At 53.8% G+C, this 27,294-nt stretch overlaps 1 protein-coding gene across 2 annotated transcripts; it reads right to left on the reverse strand.

Annotated features, from left to right (window-relative positions):
• Positions 1 to 1,619: 1,619 nt before the first annotated feature.
• Positions 1,620 to 27,294, reverse strand: TMEM63C (transmembrane protein 63C). 2 transcript variants are annotated; one of them, XM_067532703.1, is made up of 23 exons: positions 27,181 to 27,294; positions 26,509 to 26,751; positions 24,853 to 24,932; positions 21,390 to 21,477; positions 19,723 to 19,760; positions 18,544 to 18,686; positions 18,095 to 18,146; positions 17,322 to 17,430; positions 16,580 to 16,653; positions 16,019 to 16,099; positions 15,273 to 15,393; positions 13,646 to 13,779; positions 12,982 to 13,104; positions 12,235 to 12,388; positions 11,566 to 11,672; positions 10,297 to 10,383; positions 8,531 to 8,596; positions 7,989 to 8,151; positions 6,998 to 7,103; positions 6,428 to 6,595; positions 5,851 to 5,966; positions 4,983 to 5,054; positions 1,620 to 4,584 (listed from the first exon to the last, which is right to left on the reverse strand). In XM_067532703.1, exons 2-23 carry the CDS (start codon positions 26,704 to 26,706, stop codon positions 4,372 to 4,374), a joined length of 2,493 nt encoding a protein of 830 aa, XP_067388804.1. In that variant the 5' UTR covers positions 26,707 to 26,751; positions 27,181 to 27,294; the 3' UTR covers positions 1,620 to 4,371. The 2 variants fall into 2 exon arrangements, with proteins under 2 accessions (XP_067388804.1, XP_067388810.1); XM_067532709.1 differs by having other exon boundaries at positions 26,509 to 26,740; positions 27,181 to 27,278.

A 27,294-nucleotide genomic window follows, 5' to 3' on the forward strand; every position in this document is an offset into this window, starting at 1 on the left:
GCCAGGGTAGAGCGTGGCAGAGTCCTTACCCCCCTCCGGGCTTTCACCTGACCCGTCCCACATGCAGGGAAGTTCAGCAGGTTACAGGCAGGACCCATTTGGGGGCCTTCCTCCGGAGAGCACATTCCAACCACTTGCAGCCTGAGTCAGCGGGTTGGGTCAGGGGCTGGGTCAGTCCAGGCTGCAGCCCAGCTGAGCGGCTGATAGCAGGACAGGTTTATTTGACATGCTGGCGCTTTGTCACAGCCTGGCTGCCAGGCAGGGGAGCCATTTTCCTGAGCACCTCATCTCTATTAAAGGGCAGTAAATTAGCCCAGTGAGAAGGAGGCGTCTTCTTGCAGCAAGTTTTCTGTAGCAGTAGCTGCTGCAAGAGGTCAGTGATGCAGGCCCTGGATTTAAAAATGGGCTGGGTTATTTTTATGCGCGGTAACAACCATCTTGGGTGGGCTCCCCAAGAGCTGCTGTCCATCACCTCACACATCCCTTCCCCTCCTGCTGCTTAGGCAAGTGTGGCGCAGTGCAAACAGGTGCAAGTTACTGGCGGTCACGGCTGGGTGAAGTCATTTTATTCAAGGCACGGTCATAGCAATAAATAACAAGAAAGGTACAGAACTCTGGCACATTCCTATAGTGTGACAGCCAAGGAAAAGTCAGACAAGGACCCAGAGCTCCTCAAGGACACCATGCCACTCACAGACACGTTGCTTCCATACCAGAGAAACAGCAAACGCGAGAGAGGCTTTGAGGTTAGTTGATCAGGTGCTGATAGCATCAAACTGGCTCCAACAGGAGAGTCAGCATACGGAACAATCCCGTCCCACAGAACTGGGCCAGACCAGCCCAAGGGTGGAGACAGTGCAGGGGGATTTCAGACTGGGGCATTTAGTGTTTGTGCGGCTGCCGGGGAGGGAAGGGAAACAGATAGCAATAGCTGGCTGGGGTGAGACGGGTGGAGATGTACGGGCATGCCTGTCAGCAGGGTAGCTGGGCGGGGGTGGGGGGAATGGATGGGGTGTGTGTGTATCTGTGTGTGTGCAAATGGACAGCTGAGTGGCTAGAGTGAGGCTGGACTGGCATGAGGCAATACCAACAGCGTGCCAGGCACTGCACCCAAGAGGGGGTGTGTGATGGGCACACAAACAATGGGAGGGTCACACATCACACCAGCTGTTCCCTCCCCGCCATTTTGATCTCCCAAGACCCATTCCTATAAGCTGCTTTCCCTGGCCTCAGTGTTACACTGACCTCACACTGCCACTGTCCCATGCCGCCCATGAGCCAGCTCCCTCTGGCACCTGTGGCTGTGACTGCACAGGGGCTAGTGTGACACAGCAGTGGCTCCTGGGCCACAACAAATAACCCTTGGAGGTTGGATCCTAGCGCTGATAACGCCTCCCCCCGCCCCTCCCACCCGAAAAAAAAACAAAAACAAAAACCAAACCCAAAACCCAATAATCTCACCCCCAACCTCTCCCTGGGTGCAGCAAGGCTGCATGGCTCACCAGAACCACCTTTTCCTCATTTGTGACAATCTCTTGGCTGCTGAGTCATAAAAGCGCCCTCCTCCTGCCTGTGTCCGTTTCCCTTGCAGCAGAGCTGTCCCCCCGCACCCCCTAAGGGCCCCGGCCCGCTTCCTTTTGTGTGCTCCCTCATTTGTGCACCAGCTTCGTCCCCACTGCCAGACCTCCTCTGGCAAGTGGTAACGTCCTTGCCCGTGGGCCCAGCGCCCAGATCCTGTAACAGGTTTTTGGCATCACTGCTGCTCTGTGTGCAGCCGGGGAACCAACACCTTTTTTTTAACTCTCTCCTGCTTTGTTTTCAAGTCACAGTTTTGTTTGTTGGCTGCGGTGACAGGCTGCATTCTGCAGTGTAGGCTGAGGACAGCTCACATGGGCCCAACCACTTGGACCAAGTTACTGGCAGGTCTGAATTCAGCCTGAAGCGTCACAGTTCAGTGAATATTCAACTGTGGAGCTACTAGGCTTGGCTAACCCTGGCTGAAGACCCCCCACCCCCACCCCCTGCAATCCCCTGAGGCTTGACCTGCCTCTGAGCTGGGCCCTGGGTGAATGTCCTGCAATTTCAAACCGCTTCGAAGTCTTACAGGGGTGATCTTGGAGTCTGATCTCGGCAGTGACAACAACCTGCTCAGGGCTCATCTGCTGATACTTCAGCGCCAGGAGACTTGGGGCTCTACAGGAACCCCTCCTCCCTCCTCCTCCCACCACGTGCAGCCTACCATGCACCCACCCCTCAGCCTTGGGCAGTTGGCTCCTCCATGAATGGCCAGGGGTGGGTGTGTGTGTGTGTGTGTGTGTGTGTAAAAGCAGAGCATGCAGTTGCTGCTACAGTTGGACAAAGCAGTGCTTTGGACTCTGGCATAAACCCAGTTGCAGCAGCCCAGCCCCCTGGTGGCTGCATTTCAGTGAAGGGTGGTGAGCCTGGCCAGTCTAACCCTCTGCTATCAGTGTCACCGGTCTGGCGCTGACTTTCCTTTCCCTACCTCTCTGCTCAGTACAGGTCATTCAGAGGCAAATGCTGGCGGCGGCGGCGGCAGGGGGGGAAGAGGGTGGTGGTGGTGACCAGCCAGCTGCGAAGTGACAGCATTTGAGATTGGCAACCAATTTTACTGGGCTGTAACCCCTTTCCTGCGAGCAGCTGCTCCAGCCTTTGCACAGCTCAGGCTATACTCCTAGGATTGCAGTTCCCCCTTGGCATACTGGCTCCCCCCAGAGGGGGCTGACGTACTTAATGCGGGTGTCTCACTGCCCCACTCCATGCCTCAGGTTCCCCAGCTGTAAAATGGGGCTAATGATACAGCCTGCCTTTGGGATGAGCTGTGAGCATCACAGCTGAAAAGCCCTACAGAAGAGCTCGGCTTATTTAGTCATCTACTGGGTTTAACAAGAAAGCTGCAGGATAGAAGTCTCCCCCGGCCCCTCATTAAAGCCTGCTGAAAACTGATTTCCAGCGCTGGGCCCAGGGGGCCGCCCAACAAACCATTCATCCCCCACATCCTGGCACTTTTCAGACAAGTGGGGGTTCTGCAGTGCCAGCTGAAACAAGCTTTCATTAGCCACCTTGGGAATTTCAGGCTGCTCAACTTCAGCGGGGGCAGGGCTCCCTTGCTCTCCCAGAAGGAGCGTGTTCAATTACATGCATAAGCCCATGTATGTACAGAACCCCCTACTTCCAGCTGCCTCTTTAATTAATCCCTTGGAGACTCCATGCATCCCCAGGGGTCATGCACAAGTCGGCAGCCTGGACCATGCTGGTGTACAGCGAGTTAATACTTCAGGGCACACAACTCTCCTTTCAAGGCCTGTTCTTCCATCATGGCCTCCGCGCTCACCCCCTGGCTCCCAGCGTCTCTTTCCCTTAGCCTGTGCTATGGGGAGCCAGGCGATGGGCCCTACCTCTGACATTGAACCAATGCACGGAGAACCAGACCAAGACAGCATTCAGCACACACACCGAGCCACAAGCAGACATGAGGGGGAAGGAACAGCCGGCGCCCAGGCCTGGCACTGCGGTCCAGCAGGCAGGGCAATTCCCCTGCCCCGCGCTTTGGGGCAGCAGCAGCAACAACAGCGAGTGAGCGAGCATACCACAAAGCTAAGAGTTTGGTATCTGCACCTGAGGCCGGTTGGCTCCTGTGGCAGCCACGGAGCGGCAGGCCTTGGCTTCGCCATCGGACACATTCATCAGCACTGTCTGGGCATTGTCCCTTGGCAGCAGGAGAACAATCCCACTCCCTTTGCCCCCCCACCTGCAAGCTCTCCAAAACATAGGGATAAAAAAGGTTCACAGCCACGTCTGCCCTGGCGCAATGCGTCCCCAGGGTCTGGGGGCCACCCAACACCCATCCTTCCCAAAGGGATGCTGAACCAGAGGGAGAGGTGGGGAAAGCAAAGAGGGGTGACTGAGGTTTGTGGCGACTGACCCTGTCTCCAGGAGAAGGGAAAGCCAGGAGATGGCAGACAGGCATGAGATGCACGAGCAGTCAGCTCCAGCTGCTAAGAGCTGCAGCACAGGGTGGAAGTAGGAGGCCTCTTGGGTCTCTCCCTCAGTTCAGTTCTGTCTCCACCAGTGCACCCTAGACCCCAGTATTATTTGTGTGCATGGGCTGGAGGCCATCACTCCAGCACTGGGGACTGGGCTCTCGCAGGCCAGGAAAGCTGCTGCTCTTCAGCAGTGTTGGATCTGGTCCAGTTAGCGGCACTGGACCCTCGCCAGCATCTGAGAGTTGGCGGCAGGGTCGATACAGCAGCTCAGGAAGCTTGGGGACTATAGGATGGAGTTTCCCCCCCTGGTCTCAATACTTGATGTCGGTATTTCTGTCCAGCTGGTGTTGCCACTGCAGGAGGCTGCTCAGTTGTAATGGATCTGGTCCTCCAGCACGGGTCCGGTTCTGTATTCACCCTCCACTGTCTCCAGCTCCGTCTCAAAGCTCTGCAGGCCGCCCTCCTCACTGTTCTCCACTGGCTCCAGCCGGTTGCCCATTGTGCCGTAGGACTGGTGAGCTGGGGAGGCAGCCGGCGTCAGGCTCAGCTCTGGTTCTTGCAACACCGTGGCCACGAACATCTGGAGCACAAAGAAGACAATGGGCTAGAGGCGAGGGGAAAGTGCTGTGTGCACCTGGAATCGGAAGGAGCCCCACCCTCTCCCTCAGAATCCAGGTGGGAGGAAAGGAGGGATTTGACTGGCCAGTGAGCTTGGGGCATGTGAGGGCATCACCCTCCATTCACAGGAGCTCCACACGTGAGATGAGCAGCCATGCATGGGTAGTGGCTCGTCTGGCCTCTCCCCAGCCACACTGCAGAGTTTTGGGACTCTCAGGGCTGCGCTCCTGGTCTCAGGCGTTAGTGCTTCACTGCATCGGAGTGTTTGGATGCTGCACGAAGCTGGCTCCCAAAGCGAAGCCTATGGTGCGGGAGGCCAGGGAGGGATGGGGAGGCGGGTGGGTGAGGGGAAATACTCACATTTGAGTTAGGGGTTGAGGAGATGCTGCTTCTTTCTGTGTCATTGAAGGCCCCTTCTGACTGCTCAGACATCTGCCGGCAGATGGGGGGAGAATACAAAGCAGTCAGGGAGGAAGGGGATCAGTTCCCCAAAGTCATGGGGGACATACCCCAGAGAGAAATTGGCCAGGAACACATCCTGGTACAGCCCTTTGAGACCATGGGGATGGAGAGGGAGGGGACCATGTTTGTAGCCACTGACAAGGCCATTTCCTAGCTGAGAGCTAGGATTAACTGAGCTGCCCAGAGAGTCCACCACAGCCATCAGAGATATCTGCCAACAGACAGACCCACGGCTGGTTTTACAGCCCTCGAACACACAGAGATGGGCTAGATACCAGCAGCTGGGGGACCCATGCAGCTGCCACTTTGCTCTCAGCTCTCTCAACTTGGATTGCAGGGGGCTGCTAGCCAGGAGACTGGGGTTTGCTGGGAAGTGCAATGAGTCCTAGTGGCAGAATGGAGCTCAGCGCACTGGCCCCTCTTACAATGCAGCATCCCCCAGTGCTGCCTGAGGTGTGAGCGCTGACGGGGTAGGAGGATGGGATCCAGGGCCTATGATCTGGAGACAAGAAGGGCCACGTCTAGCCAGGCCTCTGCAGCTGCAGCACAGACACACAATCAGCTGGTGCTGGTAAATGGGCAGAGGGGGGAGTCTCCATGCAGCACCAAGGGAGTCAGCCCTGTGTCTGCTTCTGATGCAGCTAAATCCCCAGGCACCTTGGTGAATATTTACCCCTGAGAGGCAAGACACAGACAAACTGAACTAACAGAACAAAGAGATGAAGAGTCGGGTCCTGGGAACAAAGGGGCTGCTTCACTCTCTCACCTGGTAGCTGGAGGGCTTCCTTGGCTGCAGCTTCTTCAGACACAGGCCAAAGAACGAGAAGAGGATGCAGGAGAGAAGAACCACGAAGGTGAAGAGGGTGATGGGACGGATGGGACCTAGAGCAGGGAAAAACATCCAGCCAGCATGGGTGTCTTCATCAGAGTCCACCAGATCCATTTCCTACCCACCACAAGAGCTTCTGAGTACCGGCCAAAACCCCCCTCACATCTGGCTGAGGTCCCCACACTAAGTACCAGCCGAGATCTCCACATCTGGCTGAGCCCCCCCACTGAGTACCAGCCAAGATCTCCTCCACATCTGGCAGATCCCCCCCACCCTGAGTACCAGCCAAGATCTCCCCCTCATCTGGCTGAGCCCTCCCCCCAAACAGTGAGTACAGTCAAGATCTCCCCAACACTACCCTTTCCCCATTCCCTTTCTCCTTGTCCTCCCCATTCCCCTTACTCCTGTTCCTGATGAGATGGCGATGGTCAGTAGATGGCTGCTTCTCTCTTAGAGAAGTGAGCCCTGATGCAGATAAGGTCTAGGGGAAATCCCTGCCCTGAGCCCATCCTACCTAGGCGCAGGACAGAGAAGAAGAGCAGCCAAAACATGCAGAGGATGGGTGCCACCACCACCTGGCTGACGGCTGCTGAGTGGATGCGCTGGTTCAGTTTGGTGGGGATGTACACATAGTAAATGTTGTAGCGATCGACCATGTGCTTCAGCAGCATGTAGAGCAAACCTGGGCCAGGAGGATGAAAGAGGGTCAGGACAGGCACCGCCTGGACAAAGGGGAGTGAGAAGAGAGCACCAGTGCTAGGAGGGGAGATGAGGGGCTGGGTAAAGGAGAACAGTCCATGCGATTGATGCCAGTGGTGCAGTTTTGAGCCAAAGGATTCAACAGCTGATCCCTGCTCTCCTCTCCTACCCAGGGCTGGTTCCCCAGTCACTGCTTGACAGTGTGTGTGTGTTGGGAATGGGGGGGGCCTTCCTGTGATCATCTCATCTCCCAAGGGAACAAATAGACTCTCCTGGGTAACATGGGTGTGGGCGAGGATGCTTCCAGCGCAGAGGCTAGGCCCAGAGGAGATGGTGCAACAGCAGAGGGCAGGGCTGGGAGCTCAGGACTGTCACAGACACTCACCAAAGGGGACGATGATGGGGCAGGTGATGCTATAGGTCATGACGACAGCAAAGATGCAGCAGGTCCAGGCGTACTCCAGCCCAAACTGGAATTCATAGGCTTGGCTCTGAGGCACAACCGACAGCACAGTTACCCTGCTGCCTCCAGCTTAGTGTTATCCTGTGTGTTACAGCACCAGCTGGAGGCCTCAGCTGAGATCGCGGCCCGATCGCGCTAGGTGCTGTACATATGCATAGTGGAGACAGTTGCTGTCCCAGAGATCTTGCACTCTACATGGACAGACAGAGGGCAGAAAAAGGACGTATTGTCCCCACACCACAGATGGGGAACTGAAGCACTGAGAGATGACAGGCCTTGTCCCAGTTTACCCAGGGAGTCTGTGGAAGAGCAGGAACTGATCCCAAATCTCCCAGCCCAGTGCCTTCACCCCAACTCTGCGCTCCCCAGCATCTCTTCTGGGGCCTGGCAGCAACTCCCAGTCCTTTATGCTTCCCTTATTCCTTTGTAATCCACCTAGGCCACATGGCACAGCCATCACCCTCTGACCATGGAGGGGATTCTTCTTCAGAGTCAGGCGTTGCTGCTCCTCACAAAGCCAGCGGGGTCACCATTGAGCGACATGATGTACTCCTTTGCCCTGCTGCCTTCCCAGACCCACACAGATTGCTTCCTCTGCACAGCATACTCCTGCCAGCCCCAGAGGGACTGGGACCACAGCCCCAGCCTCCTGCAACAGCCTCCAGTCAGGAGCCTGTCCTCAGAGGCACTGGGACCAGAGGCCCAGCCTCCTAGAGTAGCCCTAGGCCACGGGCCTGTGCCCAGAGGCACTAGGACCAGAGCCTCAGCCTCCTGAGAACAAGAAGTTGAGTTTCTGGCCAGGACACTGGAGCCAGGGCCGTGGGAGCTTCCCCGGGAACTGGTGGGTCTGAGTTCCCAGGAGGGGAGTGACAGGTGGGCAACATGTGGGTGTGCAGGCAGCGGATCCACATACCCGCTTGATGTGGAGCCGCTCAGGCTCGGACTTGGCAAAGCAGAGGCGGGCTGCGTAGACAATGAGGCTGGGGATGCGCAGCAGCTCCATGGCCGTCCCGATCAGGCTGGACGTGATGACGTAGTTGACAAAGAAAGCGCCGTTATCAGGGAGGAAAACGCACCTGTCCCCAGAAACAACCAGGAGAGAAGACAGTGAGACGCGCTCCAAGCCGAAGGCCAGAGAAGAGCTGTGCTAGGCTGGTAGATGCAGGGATTCATGCCTGAATCACTCCAAGTTGCTACCCAGCAGTGCAGGGAGTGACAGTTGCAGGATTGCTGGGTCCAGGAGCTAGCAGCCCCCTCTGCTCAGGGGATCGCTCAGGAATGGGCACCAAAACGTGGGGTGTCCCAAAACACTGCAACCAACTCAGAGTGCAAAAAATGCAACCCCTCTGCCCCTATCCACACCCAGCTGTGCATGCAGTTCCCTTAATCTATGCATGGTCACACATCCCCACCCAAACACAGCTCCACACATGCTCGGGGCCCTCAGGTACTCACTGGAACTTGATATTTGCCTCATCCAGGAAGTGAATGTCAAAGAGCCAGTGGAAGAAAAGATCTAAACTGGATGAGGAGAAGGGAGAATTGGAGCTGGTTAGACATGGGTCATATAGACGAGAGAGAGAAAGAACCAAGGGCAAATAGGCAAGCGTCTCTCTCTCTCTCTCCTCCATGCACGCATACAGAGAGAGCAGGAAAAAGTCTTGTACCGCACCTTCCCCCACTCATCTCTGGACTTCGCCTTGGCATGGGGCCTGACCTCACTGTGGAATGTGCCTCGCATGTTTTGTTTTGGCATTGTGTGAATAATAACAATAATGATAATAATCAAGGTTGGTCTGGGAAGGAACAGCTGGTACACACGGTGGAAATGCTGGAAAACACTTATGTCAAAGGTGACAATTACTGAATGATCTGGTTACAAGGCCTGGAACTCTTCACAGAAAGGGTTAAACTGATGAAGGAGTCTTGTCAAAATCTTACTGGAGTGGCCACTGCTCTTGCAGGGCATGCTTGGCTGGATGCTTTGGTCCCTTTGCACATCTCCAGCTGCACAAAGGGCCACTGGCTGCTTGGCAATTCCTCCAGCATAGCTGGAATCCCTAAAGCTGTCAGCATTAGAGATATGACTGAAGGATCTCTATGCTCTGACTATTTCCAGCTGCTAGAACAAACCCTTGGTGCTACAGGCAGCTGAGGGCAAGGTAGGTCAACCCTGTGGCTTCTCTAAGTTGTGCTGGGAACCAAACTGGATCTTAGCCAGCTCCAGAATAAGAAAGCCCCAAAGATGATTAGAACCACCTTTGCCCCCACCCCAGGGTCTGGTATTGATCACAGCATGGCTAGACCTGAGAAGCAGGTTCACAGTATACACCTGACTAAGGAGCTCCTTGCAGATCAGCTGGACAAGAGAGGGATTAATACCCAGGGTCACTTGATCTAGCTCATACTCAGATTTAGGAAAGGGGCAGGGGGCTGTGCAACTGGGGGTCCTTGGGCTGAGGGGTTCACCAGAGGAGAGTTGGAGATAGGACAGGCACGGGAACAGACCAGGCACATGCTGAGAGAGGCTGAGTGAGTGCTTTCTGGCTACATGGCTGGACAGTGAGGCCTCAGCAGGGGTCTCTGCAAGTGAATATCCTGTGAGTAGTTGTGCTGCTTTTGCCATTTCTGTTTGAGGTACACACTATCGATAAATTAGACCAGGAAATTTCCTGAGGGGGACATGCTCCGGTCTCTCTCAATGAAAAGCTGAGCCACTCCAGAGCTCCTTCAGCTATGGATTGGCCACAGAGCAACAACACAGAGAATGGTAATTAACCAGCTATTGATTTGTAATGTGTTTTTTTCTTTAAAGAGCTACTGCTGTAGGGGGTGCAGTGTTTCAGAGGAGACTTAACACTGATGTCCCCTGGAACACATACGGTAAATAAAGACACCATGGCACATCGCCCAAGAGTCAGGGAGTTAAAGTTGGCATCCTGGTTGGTTTCCACCATGGGCAATGCCATGCTTCTTCCCCAATTTCCTATGATGTTTCACATGGATTCAGTATACTTCACTTCCTGCCATAGCTGGTGTGTAGAACTGCTGAGTGCTGAGAGCTGCTGTGTTCCATTCCAGAGGTGGCTGCATTTCAGTGGTGGGTGAAGTGTTCCTTGCACACACACTCTGCAAAATGCTTTAGGATGAGGAGCTCCACTGAGATGTATATAATTTCTAGTCTGCAGGTGAATGAGGAGTGCTGTGCACATGGGTTGTACCTGGTCAGCCCCAGCGAGGGCAGGATGATCACCATGAACACTAGAAAGAAGTAGCACTTGTGCATCGTGACCTGATTTTCATTCGACCTACAGAAAAAAGAGAAGATCTTTATACATTTTGGAGACAGAAGAGAAGCTGGTGGGAGAGGTGCTTGCTTGGGGCTGGTTCTTCGCTGAGGAATCAGACTGTCATCAAAGGGGACACTGCTCCGTTGGAGCAGAGCTCTAACTGGGGAAGGTGGGAATTCTCTCCCCCAAACCATGCAGAGGTCACAGGGGGGGAACAGAGGGAGTGAAGCCATCTGGGGAGCCCCCCTCCAAATTCCACTGTCCCTCTTTAATTCTCACTACTTCCCACGACATTATTTGCAGCTGGAAATCTGACTGTAGCTCACAAGCTGCAAGTGCCAGCTTTGCCACTCATGCATGGGTCACCAACCCAGCAAGTCACGGTTGGATCGCCAACTCAGGACATTCAGTACAGGAGCCGGAAGGCACATATTTGGTGTCCAGGGGAGGAGAGCTGGCACTTTCCGGGGATGCCAATGGAAGGATCGTGGCTGGGGAACACTGGGTGGGGTAGGCCACCTGCAGGGGTATTTGGTGAGTAGGACATTGTGTGGGAGCAGAGAGGGAACTAAGCGGGACAACCACAGCTGACTTGCTGGATGAGGACATGGGGAGGCATTAGTGGAGCCCCAGGGGCTGGCTTAAAGCCAGGGGTGGAGATGAAGGGAGCAGAGAGGGGACTCCATTGGCAAACTATAGGCTGTTCAGGTGGGGCAGCTTTGAAACCCTTTCTGGTAGCAGGTCGTTTTTTTAAAAGGCAGGTGCCTGCACCTCCATCCACTCAGGCACAGAAACGACTGCGCCCAGAGCCATTCAGTCTCACTTATTCTTTAGCCCTGGAAACTCAGAGCCTGTCTGGAATGTAATTGCGCGCACTGGAGTGGATTGAAGCACTTGTGTGTGGATGGCAGGTGATTGCTGACCAACTGAGGCAGGAACAAACACAGTAAACTGGCTAGTGCAGACAAGGGCAGAGCGCGCAATCTCTCAGGGCACAGAACCCTCTCCTCAGGGAGGGGCTGGGAGCCTGTTCAGACTGGACCCCCCGCCCACAGAGAACAGACTGCAGGGACCAATCCCACCCCCACCCCTGGAGATGGACTAGATGGCACCCACTGGAGTTTTCATTCTGATCCAGATCCCAAGTGACTCTGAGGGGGGAGGTAGGTCCAGGGTCAAAGTGTAAAGGCCATGAGTTACCTGGTCCAGTGTGACTCAAAGAAGGCAGAATAGTACACGAGGAAGGGCAGGAACACGGAGAAGGCCCAGAGCAGCAGCGTGGGGAAGAACTGGGTGAGGACGGGATTCTGGGGAGGAGAGAGACCGGTGACAAGCTCAGGAACCTGCCTGGCTGGGAGGGGCAGCTGGGATGCTCACTCCATCACTGGAGGGCAGGCAAGGCTGAGGACAGAAGGCTCTACTGGGACGGAGCAAGCACCCAGGCCCCCGGCTACAGCTCCAAGGTCACTGGTGAGGAAGGGGCTGGATTAATGGCCGCTCTGGAGCAACCCAGCACTTGGTGCAGGCTGTAATGGTCCCCCCATCCATTGCTTCAGCACACTCACAAAGCTGCCTTGTCCCCTTGGCTCCCCACGCTCCCAGGCAGTGACCCCATGTCCTGGGAGGCACACACACTAAACCTCCCTCAGAGAGACAGGACCCGAGGATACCTCCATCAGGGACATGTGGCTGCTAACCATCTGGTCTCTCCCCTTCCAAGAAGTCACCCATTCCACTCATGGAGATGGGGCACAGCTGGCTAGTGCAGAGAAGGGACACGCCCTCTCCTCCTCAGACAAGCACAGAGATGAGTAACCCCCTAGGCAGGTCCCTGGGCCTAGCAGACAGAGCCCCACGGGAAGCGGCTACCTTGAGGCTCTCTACAGGCCGCGTCACGTTGAACATGTCTATGGTGTTGACGACGATGGCCGGCGTGGTGAGGAAGAAGAGGAGGATGAAGAGGCAGAAATTGAGGAGGACAAATCGCACCCACCATGATGTGCCATGGACAGATAAATTCTCCCTACGAGAGAAAAGAGCATCCAGCAGATGGGGCACAGGGAAGGGCACAGCGGCGCGGGCAGCGGGGTGTCCCTCTTGGTACCCAGCAGAGAAGGGGCTCTCCCCACTTCAGCAGCCTCCCCTCAGCCTAACCCCCTGGCTCCCATGCGCACTCTGCCCTATTCCTTCCTGCCCCATGTAGACCCCATTCTTTCCGACTATTCCAGGGCTTCTGGTTTTTGGGTTCCCTGCTATTAGTGCACATCCCATCCCATCTCAACACCAGTGTCCCCTGCACTGTCCCACTTGGGACGGGCACTGGATGCATCCCCAGGGACCAGGAAAACCAGCACAATGGAATCTCTGTCCCCTGCAATGGGCTCTGGACTCACCAATGCCAGAGAAAGCCTTAGAGACACTTCGTTTTCCCCTCCTTTGCCTGGCTCAGCTGAGACTTGCAACCTCGCTGCACTAGTGTCACAGTGCAGGCCCCGGAGAGGCAGATTCTCAGCCCTCAGCACTCCCAAAGGTCTGGGAGAATTAAACCCTTGGATCGACCTCATGCCCTGGTACCCCCTCCATCCAGACTAAACCAGCAGCTGCATGGGGATTTACCAGATGATGTCGTTGGGGGCGGGGGCATAACGGACACCCCAGCAGTGGGACTTTACCACCGTGGTCACGGAGGATTGCTGTGGATGCTTGCGGCAGTGGATGCGGCTGTAATCCTTCAAAATCCTACAGGAGAGAGGAGGAAGAGGAGACCACAGCTCATGGGACAGCTTCTTGGTCCCGTGTATGAGATGAGCAAGGGGGGGGAAAGGGTTTCAGGACCTCTGCCATCCTAAAAACTCTTCCCACAAACAGGCTGTGGCCCTGTGCCCTACTCAGAGGTCATTTCCTCGGCCAACATGATGGGCAGAGTCCAACTGAGACTAGACAACCATCTGGGTTTAGCTTATTGAAAATCAGAGCCCGTGAGGAACCATGAGCGCTCCTTGATGGCCTCAAAGCCCCAGGGCCACTGACAATCCCACTCCCAGAGCTGGGATGAGCATGCCTGCTGCACGAACAATGCCTGGTCCCAAAACCAGCAGGGGAAAGTGCTAGAAAAGCCAAAGCTGCTTTCTATTTTTATCTTTAAACCCCAAAACTGTGTGAATTTCAGGTTCATGTCCCCTGGGGGAGGAGGCAATGAGTTAAATGAGTTCTTTTCTGCTGGGAGGTCCGTTCTAGCTAGCAGGGCCTCAGGCAAACCCTTGCTGAGGCTGGCACTCACACTGCTGTCATCCTCTCGTCCTGGAACGTGACGAAGGCCATGTCGAGACGCTTCAGCATGATGCGGTTGCGCTCGGCATTGAACTCATCGGTCAGTTTCTCCTCCAGCTCCCCGTAGTACTGCTCAGCATCCACCTGAGGGGAGAGGAAAGGTCACTTTAAAAGGCAGCTCTCCTCCCAGAGAGATGGGAACTGACATCCCATCAGACCACCAGGGGATGAAATCTAGGGGCTGCCATAGTGACACCTGGATTGGCTATTGGGGGGGGGGGGGCGTGGCTGAGCAAGCTCCAAGTGGGAATGAGAAGAGCTGGTTTTGTACATCCAGGTTCCTCCCTTACCCATATGAGGGAAATAAGGATTCCAGGAGGGAGCTGGGGCCTGTGGTCCAAACTAGGGCAGAAGATGCATTTCTGCAGGATCTAAGGAGGCAGTGTTTGTGAACAATGCTAAAGAAGCTGAAATTCCCACCACCATGAGTACACACTGTGTAATTCCAGCATCACCCCTTGCTGGGATGAAGGACATCGGGTAGAGGCATCTGGCCCCCACATTGTCCTCCTTTACCCTGAGAAAAAGTGGCAGAAACAGGGGGCACTGAACCATAAGGTTCAGACCACTCTTCCAGACTCACTCCAGCTGCGGTGTCTACACGACATCCGCCAGTGAATGACGCAAGGGGCACATGGGGAGAGCTGGCCCTTCTGTTGTGTAACTGTCAGGAAAAAACCTGCAAATGAACCTATGGGTTTTAAACCTGTCTCTGTCTGGTTGTATCCCTCTCCCATCACCCTTCAGGTGTCCCTGTCTTCTTAGGCCCCCATCCTGAATGAAGCTGCTCTGGGTGAGTGGGGTCCATGCTGAGGCACAGAGGGGTATGCCAGCGAGGAGCAGCTTTCAGGATCGGGGCCTTTGACTGTCAGTTCTTTGGGGCAGGGCCTACATCCTTCTGCGGGCGCAAACAGCACCTAACGCAACAGGGCCCCGAGATGTCCTGCGTACTGCAGGAAGGGATAGTAAGAAATAATATTTCACAGCTGACAGATTCTAACTCAGGATCCACAACCTCAGTGAGTCAGCTGTCGTGGGGAGGTGCCCAGGGCTGTGTGTGAGAGCGAAAGTGACCGTGCCTCATTCCAGTCCCTCCACGCAGACACCTTGCTTGCAAAAGAACACTGCCTGTGCCAAGGGGACAGCTGTCTGAGTCAGAACAGCAGCTGCAAGCTGACCATTTGTGGCTCAGGCTCAGTGCTCCCACAAAGCCCCTAGAGGGCAGTAGCGGGCGAGGGTTTCCTAAATATACAATCCAGGATCCGCTCAGCCTGGGGCCCTGGCTGCTAGTTCACCCCATTGATTCTGGGGGCTGTTTACTGATCTGTGGAAACCTCCCTCCGCCCTGAGGGTTCCCCCAGCCCCTCTCAGCCATTGTGAGGTGCTGGAGTTCATTCTCCTTAGCCTCCATTCTCCAGTACGCCTGGTGGGAAGGAGACTGGAGAGCAGCACAGGTTGGTGGCTGCCAGAGAAGCAGAGCACTGGGTGGAGGGCAAGTCGTCAGAGAGTCTCTGATCAGGGGCATGGGGGCCGCTGGGGGTGAGTGTTACCCAGCTCCTGCCCCTCTGGGCTCTTACCTGCTCAAAGCCACAGAAGTGGCAGCAGAAGATATGGGCACAGGGGTGCGTTTTGATCATGATTTTCCCCTCTTTCTGTGCCTTGGTGGTGAAGTAAAGTCGTCCCTTCATCGCCTTGCGCCTGCCAAGGATGGGATTGGAGAGGACACTTAATGAGACCTCCGAGAAAAGAGGGCAGCTCCCCCAGTTTGATGGAAAGGAGCCTTTTTTCCATGTACACCTAGACACTCCCCATGTCTTCCATACTGTCTATGCCCCCCACAGCATGCCAGGCCAGGAGCACCCCAGACCTACCATGGTGGACAGGGACAGAGGGGGAAGCCTGATGTGCCCACACTGCTAGGCATGCTCCTCCTGGCATGGGGAACTTGAGTCACGCCAACAATAGGAGGGGACTGTGCTCACTAGCCTGAGAGAGAGAGACCTTCAGTGCCCCAGGCACAGCCTGCCAGACAAACAAGGGCTCCAGGAACCTCAAATAAATAAACCTCAAATGCCAAGGGAGGCCCAAACTGTGTGAGACTTTTCCCCACCAGTGTCCGGGGCTCCTGAGGCCATGAAGCCATGTTGATAATGCGGGGGGCATGCCCCCAGCTTACAAGACTATTCTCTTACAGGGTAAAGTAGATCCAAGTGGGATGACGGTGCCTCTGGAGCTGGTCAGTGAGGTGATGTGCAGGCACCTCGGGAGAGCTACACGGGACTCCTAAGGAGTTCACGGCCCCAGGGCCCCAGCGCAGACTCACCTCTCTGCATCCAGCTTCATCAGCCTATGAACATTGAAGCAGAACTGGACGCTGGTGACGGTACAGCTGGGATAGGCCTCACTGGGGAGCACAGACACAGACAGACATGTGAGACCCTCCCTCCCAGGAGAATGAAGAGACTCAAACCACTCGCTTCTCCCAGCCCCACTGGCTCCTCATCCCCAGCTCCACAAGGAAGGGAGGGCTGGATTGCTGAGGGGGACAGCCTTCTGGCCCCAGGCACTTACCAACCCCCCGGAGATGACTTTTCCAGGGCAATGTTGGGTGAGAAGGGAGGATAGTTGCATTTTCTATGCTTGCCTTTGCCATGGCAGCCAGCAGGGGGTAGAACTACCTTCTCCATTACCTGAGAGCCTTGGCGGCCAGTACCTTGACCTGCTTTCCACACTGACGTTCCTCTAATGTTTTAACCCCTCACCCAGACCAAGGGTGCTCCTGACCTGCCGCCTTCCAGAGAGTCGGCAAAAATCAGCAGAACCAGGGAGGGAAGGTCATAGAGATGGGCTCAGAGATCAAGCAGCTGCCTGCGGCTGTACTCACTGAAAATGCTTGATGACAAGGGAGGAGTCTGTGATCTCCTTGGGAATCCGAGTGACCATCAGTGTCCGGGCGACCTGGGAGTGGAGAAGAGGAGCAGAGACAAAGGGATCAGAACCACGCGCTGTCTTGCATTCACAACACTCCTGTCTCTGTGGCACCTCACTCTCTCCGTGGAAGGAAGTCAGTATCATTTCTTCCATTGCACATATGGAGAAAACTGAGGCAGAGAGAGGGGAAGGGACTTGTACAAGATCACATTGTGAATTGGTGGCAAAGCTGGGGTAGCTGATTGCCAGTCCTAGCCAATTCACTACTGCCCCTCCAAGAGGTAGGAACAGACCCAGGAGTCCTGACTTCTAGCCCCAGGCTCTAATTACTCAAACACACACTCTCCCAGTGCTGGGAACAGCCCCTGACTCCTAGCTCCCTGCTGTAACTGCTAGACACTCCCACCTCTTACACTGCTTGGACTTGGGTTGCGCTCAGTCCCTCGATAGCAACACCAACAAATCTCAACTTGATGGGGGCAGAAATTGTGCATAAGCTGAGGGTTTCTTTCATTTTAAGGAGTATTTGGGAGAAATCCACTTTCTCTTTCCCAGTTAACCCAACTCCAGGCCATTTGTAAAGATCTATCATATTCTAACAGTAGTTCCTGCAAAAGCAGAGATGGCAAAGGACAAGCAAAGTTATCCAGGGTCCCTTGGGTTGGGAGGGACAGAAGAGGGCTGGGGCAGCTTACCTTCTCATCCTCCTTGTATTCAAGCTGGACGGAGTGATGAGCCATACAGAGGATGGTGATAATGAAATAGAGGAGAGCGAAGATGCTGTGCAGCCACAGGAGATGGTCTCTATGCAAGAAAAAGGAACAGATCTGCATCCTAGCAAAGCAGCACCCCTACTAGAGATCAGTAGATCCCACTGCAGTCCTGCCCTCCCCTCCACTCGGAGGGCAAGCAATCAGCCCATCCCGGAGCAAACCAAAAGCACATAGAATCCATGAGCTACTGCAGTCCCAGCCTCCTCCAGTACCAGGTGCTCTGAGGAAGGGGTGCAGGAGGGTGAGCTCCTGGGAGTTCAGTTATTGCAGTCCTAGCCTCTTCCAGTGGGGAGCACCAGAGGGAATGCTGCAGGAACACTAGCTGAGATGTCACTAGCAGAAATGAGGCAGGAGAACTTGTAAACTCAAGCTGCTCCAGACATGCTGCACTGAGTGGTGTAGGAGTGCTGGCTGGGGAGTTGCTAGCGCCAAGCTACAGCATTTCCAGCAGGAGGTGCTATGGTGCCTGGTGTTGGAGTGCTGGCTCCCAGCTATTCTTGTACAGCTGTCCGTGCAGTGCAAACAGACCTGGGGATCTTTGTCAGTCATGTAAATGTAAACGCTGGCCCTGGTCCCAGGGGCGAACACCCACATTGCTGATGGTCTAACCCTGTGCCCCCGGCACTCCGCTCGCTCCTGGCAGCCATGCCCACAAGCAGCAGAGGGTGCAGCCGCGAGGTGCTGGGGGAACGTACTGTGTTGGGACGTTGGCGATGGTCGTCCGGCCAAAATGAGCGGGACTGCTCCCTGGAAAAGAAGAGGGGAAGCATGAAGGTCATGGGAGTGCCACGCATCTGAAGAGGTTCAGGCCCAAAATACAAACAGCTCCCCTATGACAGATGTCTGGGTCCTTTCCCAGCTCCTAACTCTCTGATGCTTCCCCAGAGTTTCTCCTGGTCTCCTGCTTCCAGCCCCAAAGCTTCTCTGGTCTCCCTCGTTTCCAATACTCACCAACCCACACCCTCTGGGGCCAATCTCCCAGGCATGACCACCCTGCTAGGACCAGTCTCCCAGGCACCACACCCTACCCAGAATTCCACACTCCCGACAAACAGTCCCGCTTGGTGCATGATGCCCACTTATGTGCCACGGGAATCTCTGCCCTGCCACTGGGATCGCCCAGTGGGCTTAGAGAATTACCTACCCAAGAGGTCTCCAGAGAAGTTGACGGGCAGGATGACAGCCACAGAGAGCACACAGACGATCATGACCAGCACTAGGATGTGGCGCTGGAAAGAGAGGTAGATGGTGGCGTCGATCCCACACTTGCTCTGGAGCTCCTCATCCCTTACCAATACAGAGGTGGATGGTGTGTTAGTGCAGGTGACATGATATTGCCCCTTCCTGCTCTGGGGGAGCAGCCCCCCACTCTCCAGTGGAAAGCCTCAGCCCCAAACACTGTAGGGCTCAAACTCAGACCTTCCCTCCTGGGAGTGCTCGCAGCCTCTCCATGGAGGATGGCATTCAGGCACCTGTGGAATGGACAACTGGGAGATCTAGAGGACCGCATACTGGTCCCCAAGGAAAGGGTTGGGAGCCACAACATTTGGGACATTTAACCTGGGCTTGGACAAAGCCCTGGAACATACAGTGAAAGGACCAATCCTGCACTAGCCCCCGGAGGCACCTCACTGGACTTCTTCATCTCTAACTCCCATGATAGTATGGCCCGGACATTCCATGGACTCAGGCTGGGTTGCAGCACACTGGATCCCTGGATGGCCATGGCGGGGTAGAGGTGACCTCCCAGCATTTGGAGGTTCCAGCCAGTGAAGCACCAACAAATCTTGATGCTTTCCTGAAATATCCAACTCCGGAAAACGGGTGGTGGAAATCTCCTAGGTCTGGCCTCTCCCAGGGGAGCTCCAACCCTTTCTGATCCCCACTGACCCCAAGAATAGACTTTTCAGGTGGTGCCTCACTCTTCTGGAGCTGGCCAGAACCAAGGGCATCCACAAAAATGAGGGTGGGAGGGGAGAAATCTGCCAAACTTTTTCTGAACTTCAGGTATATTGTGGGCCTCCTGGCTGCCCTGCAGGGTGGGAGGGGGCACTCCCCAGACCCAGGGCAGAGGGGAGATGGGACAGTGCAAAAGGGACAGCAGGGTGTAATGAACCCAAATCCCACATTCCCCACCCTGCCAGGGGAGGTGCTTTCCAATCAAGGGATGCCAAGCAGATACAGCAGCCTAGGGCTGAAGGAACCAGCACTAGGCTACTCATTGGTGATGGGTGGAGTCTGGATGGTGTCTGGGATACATGAAAAGGCAGAGAGAGGCCTGGTAGCTGCCATCCAAAGTAGACAGGAAAGGACATGTACTTACTTCATTTGGTAGATGGAAATGAGCCAGGAGCAGAATCCCTGGAAGGGAAGACAAACAGGATCAGCTGGTTGAGAGCAAACCAAGATACCAGAAACGCAGCATGGCGTCAGCGAACTTCACGTTGGGGGGAACCGGGGACCAGCTGCATGGTGATCGTGGCAGAGGCGAACAGTCAGGGGCCAGCTGCATGGTGACCATTGCTAAACTAACAGAGCTACTGCTCTGCCCTCAGTGACCAGCTCGGACAGCACAACTAGTGTCAGCAAGGACAGGACACTGGGGTGATCCCCTCTGTTTTTCTGAAAATACCAGTGACCTTTGCTTCCGTAGTGCAGCAAGCAGAGAGAGGCTGAGGGGTTGGAGAAGACATATGAGGAGAGCAGAGAGGAGCTGACAGCCAAATGCATCAGGCCACATTCATTCCAGGGGAAGTCCATGGGCAGGAATCTGGCCAGCACTGCTTAGAATAAAGAAGACGCTGGGAGGACATGATCACAGCCTATAAAAGCCTTCAGGGTGACAGTCTACATGAATGAAGGGAATCATTAATGCTTGCAGGAGATGGCAGGACAAGGACGGATGGCCCTGAAATGATGGAAGGAAAAGTCTAGTCTGGAGATTAGGGAATCTGTCTTCACAGAAAGAGCAGCCAGGGCAGAGGCTAGGAGGGTGAAGCCCATCACTGCAGAGATCTGAGAGTGGGATTGAGAAGAAGTACGGTAGGTGGGATGACAGGGGGTTGAATCCTGCAGAATCCAAGAGGACAGACTCAAGCAGCCTTCCTTGGCCCCAGATGGTATGGCAGACCTTGGCTCCAGGGCTCTTCTGAAGGACAGTTCCTTTGACAACACAGCAGTCTCCCTCCCAGCCTTGCACAAGGTCATTAGCCCTGGGGAGGAGTTTACATCCCGGGGGTATTCTCCCCCTGCAGGATACAGGCCACTTCCACGGGCTTTCATTTGACTTGACCCCATGGAGGAAAGCGTCCTTCACACAGCGACTCCTGAAATGTACATTGCCCCCCCAAACAAATGAAAAGTGAACAGGGTCAAGAGTCAGACAGAAACAGGAAAATTCCCAGTGAATGGCCAAGACCTGCTGTGAAAAAGAAGAGGCGATGCCAGGAATGTCATCAGAGCCACAGCCAAAGCCACATTAGGGGTTCCTCTTTTTGTTAGCTAGATCTGAAATCTTTCTGCGCAACAAACATACAGAAAGAGAGTGAGAGCAGGGCAATGGAGAGCTGGAGGAGAGGAAACGAGAGATAGACAGGCTGCATCTACCCTGGGAAATATAGGAAAATCTTTCATGGAGGGGGTACTGATATAGACAGTACTCAGGAGTTTCTACCACTGTGTTTTCTAACCCAGCTGTCTACTCTAACACTCCCTCTGCTGACATCAACAACAGAGCTACCCTGGTGTTAGGGCAATGGGGGGTGAGGAGAGATTTCCCAAACACTGACACTCACTATAAGAGCATTAGAAAAATGCAGCTTCCCAGAAAAAACAAAGAGCAGCACCTGGCTCCATCATTGGTTCATATTAAACAGGAAAAGTCACACACGTGACCCAACCTAATTTTGAATCTGAGCTCTCTGTAGTAGAAAGAGCTCCTCTTTGCACATGATTGAGCTAATTTCCCTCCCACATCCCACTGACACTTACCACATCTTTGTTATCGACATCCAGTGGGCTGGTTTCCGATGGTGATTTTTCCTTCTCACTCTGCTCCCCGTAGAACAGTGATGTCAAGCTGCTCAGCAGAGGGAGGGAGAGAGAGAGGGCAGGAAAGGGGGGAAAGCCAGGATAGAAGGGGAGAGAAAGAAGAAAGGGGATGAGAGAGAAGCACAAGAGAGGGAGAGGGAAGGATAGGGAGAAAAAAGATTCTGATTAGACCCACTTCAAAGTAACACTTCCCCCCATAGCAATAGACGTCACTGGAAAATCAGCCAAGCCAGGATAGCATTTGTGCATTTCTAGTCCAGCAGCTGGGAGGGTTTTTCAGCTCAATAGTTGCATGAAGTCAGTTCTCTCATCAAGCAGTTTGTTAAGAAGGTGAATCAGCAGGTGGCAAAAAGATTCTGTACATGCAGCAACTGCACCCCAAGAGCCTGTCACTCCCAACAGTTTCCCCCAGGAAATAATTGCACCTCCCGTGTGAATGTCACAGATTCAGTTTCACTGAAACAATGGTCACACACACACACTCAGCCATTCTCTGAACATATTGAACTGTATTGATGCCTACCAAATACAAGAGAAATGAGACTCCAAGTTAATGATAATATTGTAACGAATTGGTGTATGTGTGTCTGTCTGTGCATGCCCTCTGCAGAGCAGAATCAGAACTGCTTCACTGTGTGTCATAGTGCCTATAGTGCTGGCAGCTAACGGAGAGTCTCTTTTAGCTCAAGTGCTAGGGCTCTATGCTTTTGGAGCGGGAGCATCCGAGTTCTCTCCTTTCTTGTGCTGTGAAGTTCTAAATGGCCACGGATTTGTTATGATATAATAACACTTTGTCCTTCTCTAGCTCCATTTGTTCAAGGTTCTCTCTATGGTTTACAAAAACAACTCACGCTTCTCAAAACCCATGTGAAGTCACTACCTTCAGGATGAGTTAAAGGAGGCTTCTCAGAACCAGGGGTAGTGGGAGGAATATACTAACTATTCAATGCCTTCCCCCTGAACTGGGTTCTTTCCAGGAAAATCCCCTTTGGTTTACACTTGGGACTCCCTGGAAGTAATGAAGAGGGAATATCCCGGCAGAAGTGAAAACAAGTTCCTGCTAGTGCAGGAGGCTCCATTGTCTGGTTGTTTCCCTGCTTCTGTTATAACAGATACTTTGGTTAAAGAAGCGTTCCCCACCCTCTGCTCCAGCAAGGTCATACCTGCATGTTTATGAAATCATGGCAGTGACTGCAACATCATTAATTCACCACTATGACATCTTTTGCAATGCCCTGGTAGAAGAGGAAGCGCTTGGAGAGAGATAAACTCATAAAGGGACAGTGTCAGGTCATTTGTGCTGGAATTTAGATTTTGTGAGAAAAATGTTTTTCAAAACTTAATAATAAAATTATAATAATACCTAGCTCTTACATAGTGCTTTTCATCAGTTGATTTCAAAGCGCTTTACAAAGGAGATCAGTATCAGCATCCTTAATATCAGTGTCCTTACTAACAGAAAGGTTTCTATTAACTGAATGGGAAAACATTTTTTGTTTAGCTAGAAGCCTTCCTGGCAGTATGGGAAACCTCAAACCCAGCAGCCCTGCTAGTGCCCCGGACTAGCAAAGGAAAGTGACAAGAATGAGGAGGTGAAAGTGACCAGGCTAATGTCACTGCCCAGCAGGAGTGAAATTCAAAGAGTAAAGCAAATAGGGGATCACTGGGGACAAGTGAATTGGATTTTTACAGTTCTGTCAGTTTTAACCATCTAATGTGACATTGTAGTGCCATATTTTTAACTATGTCTGCTGATTGAAATCTTGACTGTTTCCCTTTCATGTGTCCAACAAGTGAAAACATCACTGACACAGTTGCAGATTTAGAACCAAAGATAAAGCCTGAGAAAAAGCAGAGAAAACGGAGGATCAGAACAGGATTCTGGACAGAATTCCCTAGAGCCAGCTTCATACCTCTCAGAGACACTCGTCTCTCCTGCATCCCCAAAATAACAGCCATGGGAAAGAAAGAGGAACTGCTGCAGGGGTGGGTAGTAGGATGGCTGTGAGGTGCTGAGGAACATGTCACCTGAGGGGAGGATACATGATGTTTTGTTCTGCTTTCCTGCTGCAAATCAAAGCAGGTTTGGACTTGTAAATGGGGAACAACATCTCTCAGAATTCAGCTTTCCCCACATTCTTTTAATCAATACCAAATACAGGGTCTGATTTTTTTTTTATTGTGATGATCACATTTTTCTCCTGAGTCCTGTCCTAAGCCCCAGATGGGTTATAAACCCCGGGAAATCTGCAGGCCAGGAGAATGCTTTTGTACTTCCCCACCCAACCCGACTAAAACACCAAGAGAATCTCAATGATGTATCAGAAACACATAGCCCCCTCTCCCTTCCTGCTGCCAGCCCCACACTTTGTGCTGAGGCAGTTACTGGAAGAGCCTCCTGCCCCTTTGGTGGGAGATCTGGCCACAACCCCACTAGGAAAGCAGCAGCTGTTTCTCTCTCTTTCCCAGGACTGTATGTTTCCTGTCACCAAGACCACAACCACCAGTTCACCAGTATAATTACTCATAGGAATTCCACGTGCTTGGAGGGATTCGGCTGGTTAAAAAGTGGGAGGGAAAGACAATTAGACGTATCAGAAACCATCCAGGAGACTGTATCATTCCCTGCTTGTCCCCCCAGTTACCACATCGACAATCATTCCTCTGAATGGGTCTCCCCGGTTAACTATCACCCACCAGCCTGCAGCCCATTGTGTCTGCATTCCCTCAAATCGCTCACCCCTACGCACCCCACCTCACATTCTTAGTAAGATAATGACAACAACACGCTAGAGGCCATGAACTCCCCAGTCATCACCTACCTCCCACACCTCCAGCTCTCTCCCTCTATTTCTAAACAACCCTCATCACCCTCACATCCTCTCGTCCCGAGTAACCTGCGTCACCCAGACCTACACCTCCAAACATCCTCCCCTCCCCTCTGGTCATATCACAGCACAAAGATTTAATTCAGATGCATGCTCTACGCCCCTCTCGCACTTGCGCCCTCTTTGCCAGAAGGCCAGAGCACTAAGCCACAGGCCAGCATTTAGCTAGTCCCATAACCTTCCGGGACTCCTGTGCTGATGACGGTCTCCAGTCAAAAGGCCTGATCCTGAACTGCCCTGCCATCCCTAGCCAGTGTTCCTCCAGGGCAGGTATGAGGGAGCCTGTAAGGGAAGCTTGCCCAGCTGCCATCCATGCTGTATCTCTCCCTGGGGATAACAGAGGTGGTCAGGCTCCACAGCTGTCAGTCTCGCACCCTCCAGCAGTCCCGGCACTGACCCTGCTGGCCTGTTGTTGGGGAATAAGGGCAGGGAAAAGACCCCCACCTCCTCTCCCTGCTCTGTCACAGACACTTGGGGGGCGCCCCTAGCACCTAGGAAGGGAGCTGAGTCCTTACCTGTCATTATCCATCAGCAGGGCCAGGCGCCCATAGTCCCAAGCTGCTTTCCGAAGGCAGGAGAAGACCAGGAGGAGGAGCTGCAGCAGGAGGGAGAAAGCAAAGGGTTAATGTATCCACCGCTCGATCTCTAGAGGTCCCTCAGTTAAAAGGGGCTGCCCTCCATCTGTGGCCCCAGTCTCAGCAGAACCAGTCAAAGCTCCTCTCAAAGCCAAACTGCGTTGCTGCTCCATTGTCTCCTCTGCAGCTGGCCAGGGGCAACAGGCTCCTGGGTGACTGCATTCACACACCCAGCAGAGACCCACAGAGCCCGGGGGACTACACACACACACACAGAGGCAGAGACCAACACGGCCGAGGTGACACCACACACACACAGAGGCAGCAGAGACCCATAGAGCCAGGGCAAGACCCCTCCCTCCCAGGCAGAATGACAGTCACACACAAAGAACTGGTCAACCCAGCATAGTCACACAATACAACCCACCCCCCCCCCCTTTACAGGCACAGTTGTACACCCACCACGGGCACAACACACACTGAAACTGTTGGAAAAAGATTTTAAGTGTGGTTTGTTATCTTGTATTGATAAGAGATTTATATAGGATTTTAGGCTGGATAGTTTTTAAAAGAGTTTATTTTGTAGAAGGTTAATTTTTAAGCCCACAAGTGGACAGTGGAAAAAGACTTTGAATAAAGAATTATAGACAGTTTTATAAGGGCACAAACTTATTTTTTTTATAATTATTGGTTTATATTATTATTTATAAGATATTTTTATAAATGTTTTGTAGTTAATTACAACTTATTTATTAAGGTTGCAGAGCTTGCTGAATTCAGCTGAGGCTTATTTTTTTTTGTATTTTTAAGAACTTTTTATGATTTGTGCACAGAGTGAAGCTTTGCTTTATAAACAAAGAAGCTGCAAAAATGGAGTAACTATAGTTAAGCAGACAATTATTTTTCTTCAAAACCCACCCAGATGCCTATAGGCAGAATCGGATACTGGCTGTAGGCTCACGTAACACACACACATTCATGATTATGACACCAGCCTCTCCTCAAGGGACTCCACCTGCACACACACGGCCTCATCTGCACCAGGAAAGTCAAGCCCCATAGTTCACCCCCTGTGCAGCTCCATTAGCGAGAGCTGCAGTGGAGACAGGGCTCAGGCATTTTGACCACCATGTCGTCTGACTGTGCTCTGAGGAGGCGATGTGGTGTCACACACTTCAGAGTCCTGCCTACACGGCAGCACCCAGCTTGGTATAAAGGGTTACGGGGCCCAACGTGCCTAGTGTCACTGTAGCCACTGAAACCCACCCCTGGTTAAAACTGCCCTTCCGCAGAGATGCTGTACACACACACAGAGCCCCGCAATAGCCGCCTGCCCCTCCCTCTGGCACTCAGTGACCATGAGGCCTTCAGCCTGGCAGAAAGAGCTTCTCTTTCCTGCGTGTGTGCGATGGCATCCCTCTGGCAGGCGTGCGGCTCTAGTCACACTGAGTCACTCCCGCCCCTGCGGATGGGCCTGCCTCTTTCCTTCCCCAGCAGGTGCTTACTTGAGGCACCCAGAGACTGGGTTGCTGACACTGGGGGCAGGGGGCAGGGGGAAATGGCATCCTGACGCGGCCCCCTCCTTGCCTCTCTCACCAGCCAAAGGATGAAGTTGATGGCGAGCACGGTGGGCACACCGCCGAAGGGCAGCCCCTGCAGGACCGTGCTGCGGGAGCGGGCGCTGAAGCACTGCTCCTCCGTGCTGTTCGCCACAGGGTCCAGGAAGCTGAGGACGTCCAGGGAGACGGGGCCAGCACCCCCTGGCGCAGGCTCGGCTAAGTACACGCTGTCCATCTGTGCCTCTGCGCAGACTCAGAGGGGCCTCACCCTGCAAAACACCTGGACAGAGTCCATCAGGGGCAGGATGGAGTTGGGGAGTGGGGCAGCGTTAGCTGGGCAGGAGTTCACAGCTACTCCAGTCCTGGCCTTCCCCGTCAGGAAGAGCTCGCTGTGAGCACAGCTCTGAGAGCACAGCCTCTCTCAGCATGGGGCACCACAGAGATGGGTGTAAGGCAGGTAGCTGTCAGGGCGAGCTGGTAGCTACTGCACTCCCAGCCTTGCCCAGCAGCAGGCGCTGTAGGGATCAGAGCAGGAACATGGGATGGGGGAGTTCCCCAACTACTCAATTCCAGCCTCTCCCAGCAGGAGATGCTGTCAGACATGGGGCAGGGCTGCTGGCTGCGAGGAGCTCACATCTGCTCCAAGCCCTGCCCCAGGGCTATGCTCCAGAATGATTGTTGTCATTTGGCGTCTCACTTTTACTCATACCTGCCCAAGGTCCCTCGCTGCCTTCCCCACTCAGTCCCGGCGGCTGGAATCAGTCATTGCCATCACGGTGCGGTCAGCGTGCAGGAGCGAGGCACTGAACCATCGCCCGGGCTG

Source organism: Emydura macquarii, unplaced genomic scaffold (genome assembly GCF_026122565.2).
Source record: "Emydura macquarii macquarii isolate MOO-44397 ecotype Brisbane River unplaced genomic scaffold, CSIRO-AGI_Emac_v2 contig_374, whole genome shotgun sequence".
Classification (NCBI taxonomy): Eukaryota; Metazoa; Chordata; order Testudines; family Chelidae; genus Emydura; species Emydura macquarii.

What these genes read in the sequence shown, in the direction of transcription:
- TMEM63C (XM_067532703.1), bottom strand. Translation starts at nt 26,706, where the DNA reads ATGGACAGCGTGTACTTAGCCGAGCCTGCGCCAGGGGGTGCTGGCCCC. An exon ending in CTTCTCTGGAGACCTCTTGG is followed by an intron (nt 18,147 to 18,543) that starts GTAGGTAATTCT and finishes CTTCTTTTCCAG; the next exon opens with GGAGCAGTCCCGCTCATTTT. An exon ending in ATGAAGCTGGATGCAGAGAG is followed by an intron (nt 15,394 to 16,018) that starts GTGAGTCTGCGC and finishes CATCCTTGGCAG; the next exon opens with GCGCAAGGCGATGAAGGGAC.